Below are 12,497 nucleotides of genomic sequence, written 5' to 3'. Positions count from 1 at the left end.
ACTGAGCACAGGCTTTATGTTGGGCACTGTGTTAAGTCTGGGAATATAGTACCGAATAAGGCAGCTTAGGGCCTGGCTCCTTTGAGCATATCGTCAAGTGGAGGAGAGAAACAGTAAACTGAGAAATAAGTAAGTGAATGATAGGACACTAGTAAGTACCATGAAGAAACACAATAGAAACATGTGGAATAATTGGGCAGGGAGTCATGTAAATAGGATGGCCAGGGAAGGCCCATCGAAGGAGGCAAATCTGAGCTAAGGCTTGAATGATGGAAGGAAGCCAACCGTACAAAGATCAGAGTGAAAAGGACTCCAGGCAAATGAAACAGTTTCTGTGGCCTTGGGCAGCCATGATGGAGGAACAAAGAGAAGGCCAGTACCATTGGGTGGGTACGAGATAAGCAAAGGGTGGTGGGAGGTCAGGGAAGGCGTTGTGCTCATGAATAAGCTAAAGGCCAAGGTGTACCAGGAAAATAGCCACAGGGGTTTCAGGGAGCTTGTTAGATATTTGACTTAAGGCTAACTTCTTTGATCCACTAGAAAAACACGTGGCACTTGATTAAGAGCAAGTATACAGGCTGATTACATGATAGAGTGTATATATATATATATTGTGAAAGCTGCCAGGGATGGTTATGTGTCACAGATCATAAACTTGCATGCAGTTATAATGTGATCATATAGTAGTTGCAGCCCAAATGATATAGGCATTTTATAATTATTTATTTTTGTGGGTACAGAATTTTATTACTTACAAAAGAGTAGCTGTCATCTTGAAAGACAACATGAGATCCCCAACATATGATGCTGTGCAGATAATGTTGATGAGCTGTATTTTTAATCATCTTCCACTTGACTGAACTTTTGGGAAAAAACAAAGTGAATCAATAATGGGGAAATCACAAGTTGTAGGGAGGCTCGGACAAGACAATCCATGTGAAAGCACTTGAGCTTGTAAATGTTCTTACAAGGTATAAGGTATTACTGTTGTTGCAACCAACTCTTTTTATCCAAATACTGGCCCTGGCTTAAGATTTGAGACTTAAAGACTGGATATCTGGACCCAGATGAGAAAATATCCAAAGCCAAACACCTCTTTTCTAACCAACATCTGTGTAACTTTCCTCGAGGAACTTACGTGTGCCTGGTGCATTCATTTATCTTTTTCGGGAAACACTCATAGAGCACCTCCTATTTGACAGCTTGCTCGTTGGTGGCTCTGGGGACAAAGCAATGAGCAAGACAGACCTTATCTTCATGGCCCCTGAAACCTAGGGGAATGATGAACATTGAACATGGCAAACATGGAATAATGACCACCTTTGTTTTTGTTACAGCACAACTACATTTTATAGATGTAAGATACTGAAAGCAGATGAATGCTTATAGGCTGTTGCATATTCGGAATACCTGAAGTGCTTATTTTTTTATTCCTTTGAACCAACTTCCCGTTGTGTTTGATGTCCTGTCTCCCTGGAATGCTGCTCGCACAGCCAGTTTCCCAGCTTGAAGGTGCTGGTGAGGGCATCTCTGTGATGGGGCCAGTGAGAGCACAGGCTCTGAAGTCAGACTGTCTAGGTTTGGGTTCCCCCTCCCCTGATCGGGGAGTGTGGTTACTGTGTCTGTGACTCGGTTTCCTCACCTGCAGAATTAGGATGCTAGTAGATTGTTGTGAAGATTTAAATGAGATGATATAGGCTGTAGGCTCAGTCAGTGCCAGGCACATTGTACCTTCTCATTTAATGTGAATGGAGTGTGTTGTGGTTTTGGTCTCCCTGCCTGCTCTCTCCATTCTGCCTAGCGTGACAGAGTCTTCTCCAGTTCAGCTGCACAGCAGTCTCAGGCTGATTGGTGTTTTCTGGGATGTGATAATAGCCCCATAGGCAGTGGTTCTCAACCTTCTGGCCCTTTAAATACAGTTCCTCATGTTGTGGCCCAACCATAAAATTATTTTCGTCGCTACTTCATAACTGTAATGTTGCTACTGTTATGAATCGTAATGTAAATATCTGATATGCAGGATGGTCTTAGGCGACCCCTGTGAAAGGGTCGTTTGACAGCCAAAGGGGTCGCGACCCACAGGTTGAGAACCGCTGCCCGTAGGGAACGTGTTTTTGACAGTAGGTTATGAGGGTTTGTATGACCTCCGTGATAGGTCATACTTGCCCGTTACCAACGCTCTCAGGAGCTAACAGTTTGTAATGGAGTGCCCTTTACAGAGCAAAAGAGGAAAGGAGACAGTATTATTTTACAATATGCTACCCAGGAATAAAACACTTTCTCTTTTTTTGCTAATAAACCTTGAGTTAGACAAGAATGTTGTGGGTAAATAAGTTTGCTAACAAAATGAGCACCTATAAGGGTATCTTTCAAACCTTTCTGACCACAATTAATAATAAATATTTCATATCAGACCAAGTTTATGCATGTATGTATACACTCAAAAGTCTGAAAGTGAAGTGTCACAAAACTATGTTATTCTTACTACTGTAATACCACATTTTCTCTTCCATGTCATTCCATTCCATTCTGTGAAGAGACCAGTGTCAAACATACTGATCTGAGAAATTGACGGACCTAAACAAGAATAGGGATGCGAATAAGAAGAATTAAGCTCTACATTTCAAATGTTTTCTTAGTCATCATCACTATCTCCTACCCAAGAACCATCCCCCAAATAAATACCAAAACACTTGATATTTACCTCTTCCTATAGTTTCGTAAACTTTACCTCAAATTGGCCTTTGAGAATTTGTAGCCATTTCCATCCAGCAGTTGTGGGCTGCATGACATCATCCCTGGAGTGAAGTCCGTTCAGTGCAGCCAGGAGACCTTCTGCCTCTCGCTTTGTCCACAGTCCCAGCTCAGAGGAGGCAATGACATTCATATTATTTAAATTAACTTAATAACATCCCTCCCTTCATCTCCTACCCCCCACCCCGGGGTGCTTAAAGGCCAGCTGAGAGGACACTTGAAATTGTTTTATAAATGAACGGCCTCTACAAATATGAAGACTATGGGGCTGTTAGGTTCTGTATTTGTAACCCTTACCTTCTTTTTAAAAATTCCCTTCCAGATTTCTCAGTTGAATGCACTGATTGCACTTCTGCTGGGAGAGCTGCTCCCTGGAGACAGGCAGAAGGTCATGACGATTTGTACCATAGACGTTCACGCCAGGGATGTGGTGGCAAAGCTCGTTTCTCAGAAGGCAAGTTGTTCGTAGGGATTTCATCCCTGAAGGGTTTTGGCAAGTCAGGAGCCTCTGATCCAGATCATCCAAAAGATTAACCCAGGGTGGAGAAGCCTGAGAAGTCCCCATGTTCACCTCTGTCTCCAGCTTCTCTGCACCAAATCACCCCAGTCTATTGGCCGGTGATGATCCCCTTAAGGGCTCACCCAGCCAATAGCAATACGATTTGTCATTGAAACCATTTCTGCACGCCTTCGATTGTTTTCCTTTTGAAGAAAGAGAAATGTTGGTCACACCTTGTCTTTTCCTTTCAAGGCTAAGTGACTTTCTTTAAAGCAATTATTTTCTAAACCTTTGAGAGTAGATAACCTTTTTATCCCTTTAAAAAAATCCGTGTGTCTCTTATATATTGGCATTTTTTTAATGTGAAATAATTTTCTTACCCCTTTTCCAAAATATAAATGTCAGGTATGCTTGTCTACTGGACAGCATGGGTATATCATGCCCATCGCCAACTTCCTCCAGATCCCTTTTGGTTTGGGGGGGAGTGGTGGTGGACTCAAGACAGTTCCTTTCACAATTTGAATGCATGTATAGTGAAATGGTTTCTGTTGTTTTTCTAGTTCTTTCTCAAGTTATTAAAGTCCAAGTGAATTTTCGTTTTCTCCACAAAGTGCAAAAAATGCTTCTTTGGTGTGAGCCATAAACTTGAAAATACTTCTTGATCCAGGCTCAGGACCATTAGTGAATAATGTTCTTTAATTGCTAATCTGAAACTGATCCTTGCAAAACACCACTTACCGTGTATTCTCAGTTTGATAATGAACCATTGTTAACTACACTCTGAGTATGACCTTGCACCTTCTTACATATTTTATTATGCTTTATCAGTGGTGATTTGCTTGCAGAAGGATAAATTATGATTTAAAATATGTCCTTTATTTTGTATTAAAAGAGATACAGACTTTGCCTAATTTCTGATCATCTGACACACATAAGTAGACAATGTTGAGACTTATGTAGATATCAGACAAATTAATAGACAATTTTGGTAACATAAAGTGATTCCAAAAAGATCCTAGGGTCACATTTGAAAGAGACTGGAATTATATTTTCACACTGGAAGAAGAATGGATAGATTGAGTAAGATAGTAAAGAATAGCAATGAAAAAAGATACTGCTATTTGACTTAATAAAAAATGAAGTGGGAATCCTCTATTAAAGCAGGCTGGTTTTAGAATGGGCAGTTGAAAGTATCGTTTACTTCTGACTTTCAAAAATTATGGATTCTGTGTCGTTTTAGTAGAGACTGTATTTTTTCACCTGATTTTAGTATAAAGTTACAAAAGTGATCAAATGTCCTGGGGTGACTCATGAGAAGGGGAAAAACATTGCTTGAAAAAATTGATATTGTTTTAAAATAAAGGCCTTCTCAAAATGACAACTTTAATTAAACACACATTTCTTACTAAGTATTCAGCCATCTGCATGCAATTACAGTTTGCAGTAGCATGCAAGAGATTTCCCTTTTGTGAGGTTTTTAGAAATAAAATGGAATCAATAGGGTTGATTAGACTAATAAACTAAGCTTGATGCCTCAAAGCTATTTGTGTCTTACGTGGAATGATCACGTATGTTTTTAGGTTGTCAGTCCCCAAGCTTTTGCTTGGCTGTCTCAACTTCGTCACCAGTGGGAGGACTCCCGGAAACACTGTTTTGTTCATATCTGTGATGCCCAGTTCCAGTACTTCTATGAATATTTAGGAAATAGCCCTCGACTAGTGATCACTCCTCTAACTGACAGGTAACAATACGTTTGAGCTGGAGGGGGGAAAAACAAGCCTGAAAAGTCCCCTAGCCCGGGTAAAAGTGTGTGAGATTGAAAAGGAAGGAATGAGAGAAAATATTGAACAGATTGGGAAACAACAGGAAGGCAATGTGTAAACGAATGATTTAAGTAACATAGTGAAGGTTGACTTCAGTTTGAAGCACATTTTCATAAGGAATTGTTTCCATTTGCATAGTACTTTGAATCTTTCAAGGCATTTACCTTTGGCTTTCTTAATTTCTTCTGACAACAAACCTGATTTTATGGAGGAGAAAAGGGAGGCATGTTGATGTCAAAAAAACTTAGGTAAGATTATCTGCTTATTGGCAATGTAGACACTAGTCCATGGTCTTCTGACCCCCCAGTATATATCTTCCCACTAGATCTTCTGTCTGTACTAAGACAAAAATAAATCCTAAATCTCCTGAAAACCCATGTAAGGCACTTGCTATTTGTGGGGTTTTCCTTTTACAAATATTAAATTCTGCCTTTGCATAATTTTTCTCAGTGTAAGAAGTGCTGAATCTTTCCTGCAGAAAGAAGTATTATAATCTAAATGTGTATAGCAACATATTTAAACTGAATTCCTAAAATACATTTTAATATAATAATTTGTCTTTGTATATATTTCCTTTATACTTTGAAGTAGGTGTATATTATTTGCAGACTATGTATTTATATATATTTACACATTTCAGTGTATTCATGAAGTAGTAGTTTAATGATGTCAATGTTTAATTCATCAATGTTTAATTCATCATTGTTTTATAAACAATAGTTTGAGATGTTATCTGCCATATAAATAGTATTTTTACCTAGAAATATCAGAAAGTCTGTAGCATTACAAATCAGGTGTTATTTGTATTCAAGTACATAGCTCTTAGGAAATTAGACAAACAGATAAAGCAATACATTTTTCTCTATTATCGTTCAACAACCAACCTAAAAGAAAGTGAATATGAAATATTATCCTTACTTGTATCATTGCCACAAACAAATCAAAGGCATATCAATATTGTGTGCTACTGTCCCATTCTAGATGTTGACTTCTTCAACTCTAGAGCAAATTGGATTGCCCTCAATGTTTTGTAGAAATCTACTACTAGACTGTAATATGTGTTTTCTGTTGCTGAAAGGTGTTACATTACTCTAACTCAGTCACTTCGCCTAACCATGAGTGGGGCTCCCGCTGGCCCCGCGGGTACAGGGAAAACCGAGACCACCAAAGACCTTGGACGTGCCCTTGGCATGATGGTTTATGTGTTCAACTGCTCAGAGCAAATGGACTACAAAGTAAGTTAGTTATGCGATGATGTATTCTAACATTGTTCCTGCTTCGAAATAATTCGAAACAATAACTCCAGTGCCCCCTCTGTTGAATTCTTCATGCCTCGCTCCATCATTTTAGTCCATAGGAAATATCTACAAGGGATTGGTGCAGACAGGAGCTTGGGGTTGCTTCGATGAGTTCAACCGGATTTCTGTGGAAGTTCTGTCTGTGGTGGCCGTACAAGTGAAAATGATACATGATGCCATCAGAAACAGGAGGAAGAGGTGAGGGCACAGGGCTTTTGTTCTGTTGTCACACGTAGTAATGCAGTAAACATGGAGTGATGCAGTGAACTTCACCTTCACAGTCTGTGCTGACTCTCCCTGCCTCGTGAAATGGAGAAAACAAGAGAGACTGGTTACTTTTGAATAATTATTTAGAACACCCGCCCACATTTTAATTAGTTGTTTTTAAGCAGTGAATACAGCCAAGGTATATTATTTTAATCACTTAAAAAATAAACACACTCTGGAATGCTACATTCGGTGATCGGTTCTCAATCCTGGTCTTACTTGGCCTCCGGGCAGCATCTTACTGGGTCCCTCCCTTCTGGGGACACATTTTCTTCACATGAGTTTCAGGATACCAGTCTTCCCGCCCTCAGGGCTGTTACTTCTCACCTATAAAATGGGGGAAAGTATAGTACTCTACCTGATAGGTTACTGTGATGACTAAATGTAAAGTACGTGGATAAATGCTTATTTGGAGTATCAGTGATAGCTACTTTTTAATACTGTTATTTCATGACCTATTTTTTTTAAATATATTTTATTGATTTTTTACAGAGAGGAAGGGAGAGAGATAGAGAGTTAGAAACATCGATGAGAGAGAAACATCGATCAGCTGCCTCCTGCACATCTCCTACTGGGGATATGCCCGCGACCCAGGTACATGCCCTTGACTGGAATCGAACCTGGGACCTTTCAGTCCGCAGGCCGATGCTCTATCCACTGAGCCAAACCGGTTTCGGCTCATGACCTATTAATTCAGGGTGCCACTGGCCCCAATCCTTAGACTTCACTCTCTCTCTATATATATATATTTATATATGCTTCTTCCCTTGGTGATTTCATCTAGTCACATGACCTTCAATACCACCCGTATGCTGCTGGCTACCAGCTGCCCAGACCTCATTTCTCCAACATCTAGACTTACATAGGCAGTGCCTGTCGGGGCATCTCAAGACTCCATTCGATGTCTCATAGTCTTCTCATATTTAATATATTCAAAGTAGAAATTCTGGTCTTTCCACCAACACCTGCTTTGTTAGTTGCCCCATCCCAGTAGATAATAGCCTCATTTTCTTCCAGTGACTTGGGCCACAAACTTTCCAAATATATCCAGAACCTAACCACTTCTCAACATGATGCCACATCCCAAGAGATAAAAGACAACAGGAGTTGATTTGATGGCTTAATTTAAGAAATAATTATAGTACACAGTTGTGGTTTTCATTGTAACGTTTTTGGTATACAGTAAATAATGTAAATCTCAATTATCTGACCTGCCCTTTCACCCCCTATGTTTTAGGGTATTTTGCTCAGCTAGGAACATTGCAATCTCCCCATCAGGGAAAGATGATCTAGCCCCTTAAACCTGTGAACCTAATGTGAAGTTTCCAGTTATTATCATAATTACAGCTGCATACTTCCACCTTCTAGAACACCTCCCAGGCCCTCCACCATGTGGCTCTGAGATACCAGATTCCTGTGCCTTACTGGCCCCTACTGTAATGCCATGTGAGAAAAGTTAGGTTCTTGCCTCTTTTATTCCCTGACAAGTTGCTTGAACTTTTAGTTAAAATCTTATTATTTGATGTAACCCAGATGTCATTGGAAGCCATCTTTCCTTATGGAGATTTATATAAGTGACACATGCAAGGATTTCTGAACACTGCCCCATTCCTCTTGGTAGCCTCCCGTGTCTCCACGTCTGTGTGTGTGTGTATATATATATATATATATATATATATATATATATATATATATGTTGTACCTGTCTATCTTCGTGCTAGTCCATCTGGAGATGGCTGGCTCCTTTGTGGTTTCATGTGTTTTGCTAAGGTCTGTTGACACTGAGGATTTAAGAGTTGGGACCATGCCTTCCCCACAGAGTCTTCAGCATCTTGCTGGCTCTACCCCCTCGAGGTCCATACCTGTGACTTGTGGTTATTCCTGTGCTCTTTAGCCACCTCTCTTTCTGCAAGAAGCCCTCCCGGCCCTATGTCCGATATTCTGGGAATAAAGATTTCTCCGTTCTTACCTTGGCTGTCCATAATCTACCTTCTCTTAATGTTCCAAGTACCTAAGAAGCTCATAGTCCTAAAAATTGTGGCTCTTTTCCCTTCTCATTCTATGTTGTAGGCTTGGCTCCTTAACTACTCTAGTCCTCCCCTCTCTCAACAAGCACAGCCTTATACCTTGTCTCATTTACTTCATGTGAAAGTTCCTTCAATTGGACTCTTCTAGCCCTTTGCCATTCCATTGCCCTGGCCCTCAGCAGCCTCTGGGCCCTTGCAAATCCTGCTGAAAATCTTTCACTACTTCTCCAGTGCCTTCCAGTGCTGATAACAGCAGTAGCCAGAGCTACCATCTGTTGAGTATGTACCATGTCCTAGGCACTGTGCTCTTAGCCACTTATATCCATCATCTCTTAATCCTCATATAATCCAAGGAGGTGGGGGATGTTATTATCCCTTTTTTTAAAAATTAGATGGGAATTGGAACATGCCTAAAGTGATATAGCTGGTCTCTGAATGCTTACAGTCTGGCTCCAGAGCTGGCTGTCACCATTCTACCTCTCTGTTGTTGACAATGGGTATTTGTTGTAAAAGGGAAGAAGGGAGGAATGGAGGGAGAGAAGAAAGGAGAGGGAGGACAAGCAAATAGACAAAGACTGAGCAAGAAGATCCTTTCTCTTCTTAACACAGGCATCTTCTATCTGTGCAGTATCTCATTCAAAGAATTGCAGCCCACATTGGAAGGCAAAAATGGCCTCACCTTTTATTAACTGTTAAAGTAGTCAAGTCCTCATTTTTACATTCTAGCTTTGTATGGCTAAAATAGGAAAGAATACTTCCCAGATCTGTGGTTCCTTTGGGGGAGATGGCGTGCATTTTTAATAAACATGCTTCAGAGCATATTCAAAGTATGTATGCTGGTGAATATTAAAGAAAATTACACAGAATAAACAGCTTCCTAATAATGTTTGCATTTGCCAGTGGTTTGCATTTGTCAATGTGCATTCATATTCAGTGAACACGTTTAATTTCATCAACATTCTTCTTATGGCAGATTTGTATTTCTCGGGGAAGCTATCACACTGAAGCCATCAGTTGGAATATTTATTACCATGAACCCGGGATATGCTGGTCGAGCCGAATTGCCGGAAAATCTCAAAGCTCTTTTCAGGCAAGTGTTATGCTTTGCGGTTTAGCATCTGGAGCTCTCATGCCACCTAACGTTGCTGGTTTGCACTGTTCAGTGATGTATTTTTACTTGAGACTGTGGAAAGCCCCTTGTTGCCTCTTAGGGATCACTTTATGGAGAGAACTTTCTCCATGAAAAATGAACCGGACCCAAAATCATTCCTTAAAAGTCATGGTACATTTGAACATTTAACATTTAACACTAGATTTTGTGTAGTGATATTTTTATTATAAACATAATTTTCACAAGTGATAGACTATATGGAAAATACAGAAAAGAATAAAAAAATTACAACTTCACTACCCAGAAATAATGATGGTGATATTTTTTTTTCTACTCTCTCTTATAATTTGTATTTTATGGAGTGAAGATAGTAGGTTAGACATAATTTTTATTTAGTTCTTAATATTTTGACACAAGTAGTTTATCATAGTATTGAATATGCTCTGGAAAGGCCATTTTATGTAGCTCCAAAACAGTCTCGCTCCTGGCTTGTTCAGACTTTTCTTAACCATCCCCTGGACATACAGGGTTGGTGGGGTTGTTTGTTTGTTTGTTTTTTCAGTTTTTCACGATCCTAAAATAACAGGCTATAAACCTCTTTTCGCATAAAGAGTTATCCTCATTTCTGATTATCACCCAGAATAGATTGCAACTCGTAGAATTCCTTGGTGAATGATTATAAGGCCTATTGATGACCTCCTTTCCAAAAGTACTCGCCAATAGATAACACCTCTTAGCAGTCTCTCAGAGAGCCTGTGCTATTGCCTTTGAACCAGTTACCTCATATTTTAAACCAGCTTCATTCAGGTATAATTCCATATAGTGAAATGCTCCAATTTAAGTGTATAGTTGGCAGAAACACCACCACAATCAAGAAATGGAATTTTTCCAACCACCTGAAGTTCTCTTGTGCTCTTTGAGGTTCATCCCCACACCAGTGATGTGTTTTCTGTGACTTTAGGTTCAACCTGTCTTTCCTAGAGTTCATGTCAATGAAATCATACAGCATGTACTTATTTGTGTTGTATTCTTTCCTTGAACATCATGGTTTGTGAATTCTTCCAGGTTAGAGTGTACCAATAGTTTGTCCTTTCTGTTGTTGATGAGTATTCTCCTGTGTGCACGTACTACCGTTTATTTACCCAGTCACCACTTGATCGACATCTGGGTTGTTTCTAGTTTGGGACTATTTTGAATAAAACTGCTGTGAACGTCCTTGTACAATCTTTGTGTGAACATAAGTTTTCTTCTGGGCAAAGGTCTGTGCATTGAATTGCTAAGTCACATGGCAAATGTACGTTAACTTTATTAGAATTTGCCAATCTGGTTTCCAAGATGGTGGTAGCATTTTACATTTGTTCTACATTCTTGTCAGGATTTTGGGTTTCAGTCAGTCTGGGGGATATGTGGTGGTTTGCCATTGTGGGCTTTGCTTGCGTTTCCATGAGGGCTAATGCTGTTGCACATCTTTTCATGGAACTGGCCATTCCCTGGCCATCTTTTGGGAAGTGCTGTGTTCTGGGTACAATTTCTTTATTAAATACATATATTGCAGATGTCTTTCTCTCAATTTGTAGCTCACATTTTCATTTTCTTCATGGTGTTCATCAAAGAGGGAAGTTTTAAATTCAATGAAATATTTATCAGGTTGTTTTATAATTTTCCTCTCATAGTCAGGAAAGTTTGGTTAGTCCCAGGTTGCAAAAATTTCCAACTGTGTGTTTTTCTAGAAGTTTTTTTTTGTAGTTTTCATGCAGGTTTTCTTTTTTTCTGTTAATGGGCTGAATTATATTGATTTTTTCAAATGCTAAACAAGTCAATATTAATTCCTGTGATAAACTTCACTTGGTCAGGAGATATTATTTTTATACAGAGTGATGGATTCAATATGCTACTATTTTGTTAAAGATTTAAAAATCTATGCCATGTTGGATATTGGTCTGTAGTGTCTTTTCTTGTAATATCTTCATCTGGTTTTGGCATCAGAGTAATGGTGACCTCCTGCAATGAATTGGCTAATCTTCCTGTCTTCTCTATTTGTTATTAAGCGTTCTTATAGGATTGGTATTGTTTACCTCTTAAATATCTAATAGGCTTAAAATCAATGAAGCCATCTAGACCTAGATTTTCCTATGTGAGAATCTTTTTAGTGATAAATTCAGTTTCTCTAATAGATATGGAATTATTCAGATTTTTTATTTCTTCTTGAATTTATTCCAAGCAAATCAGCAAACACTACAACTGTGCTTCTGCCATTTTCAGACTGCATCTTTTTCTATGTATCCAGTAACTAATATATATATATATATATATATATATATATATATATATATATATATATATATATATATATATATTTTTTTTTTAGTTGAAGTGAAGGGTCTTGTTAGCTGTGGTTGAAAGAGGTAATTGTGACCTGCTTGCGAGTGGTTTAGAATGTTGGTACAAATTAACCACTTGATTTCAGCAATTTGTACTTACTACCTTACCACATTTAAAAACTAAATTTCATATTTACTTCGCAGACCCTGTGCCATGGTGGCCCCCGACATCGAGCTGATCTGTGAAATCATGTTAGTCGCGGAAGGTTTCGTGGATGCGCGCGCGTTGGCCCGCAAGTTCGTCACGCTGTACACGCTCTGCAGGGAGCTTCTCTCCAAGCAGGTGAAGAGCCTTGTGCTGCGTTTTCTGGGCTTTACATCCCCTTGAAACAGCTTT

General features: G+C 39.3%; 1 protein-coding gene across 1 annotated transcript in view; it reads left to right on the top strand.

Annotated features, from left to right (window-relative positions):
- Nucleotides 1–12,497, top strand: part of DNAH11 (dynein axonemal heavy chain 11) — a 195,634-nt gene that overhangs the window by 61,503 nt on the left and 121,634 nt on the right. The window contains exons 31-36 of the mRNA XM_036327931.1: nucleotides 3,077–3,208; nucleotides 4,834–4,994; nucleotides 6,155–6,311; nucleotides 6,427–6,572; nucleotides 9,642–9,758; nucleotides 12,305–12,443. Coding sequence (XP_036183824.1) covers nucleotides 3,077–3,208; nucleotides 4,834–4,994; nucleotides 6,155–6,311; nucleotides 6,427–6,572; nucleotides 9,642–9,758; nucleotides 12,305–12,443 — 852 coding nt within the window. The remainder of the gene's footprint in view (nucleotides 1–3,076; nucleotides 3,209–4,833; nucleotides 4,995–6,154; nucleotides 6,312–6,426; nucleotides 6,573–9,641; nucleotides 9,759–12,304; nucleotides 12,444–12,497) is intronic.

This window comes from Myotis myotis, unplaced genomic scaffold (assembly GCF_014108235.1).
Source record: "Myotis myotis isolate mMyoMyo1 unplaced genomic scaffold, mMyoMyo1.p scaffold_m19_p_11, whole genome shotgun sequence".
Classification (NCBI taxonomy): Eukaryota; Metazoa; Chordata; class Mammalia; order Chiroptera; family Vespertilionidae; genus Myotis; species Myotis myotis.
The sequence above is the reverse complement of the archived record's forward strand: the minus strand, read 5'-3'. Positions and strand labels throughout refer to the sequence as shown.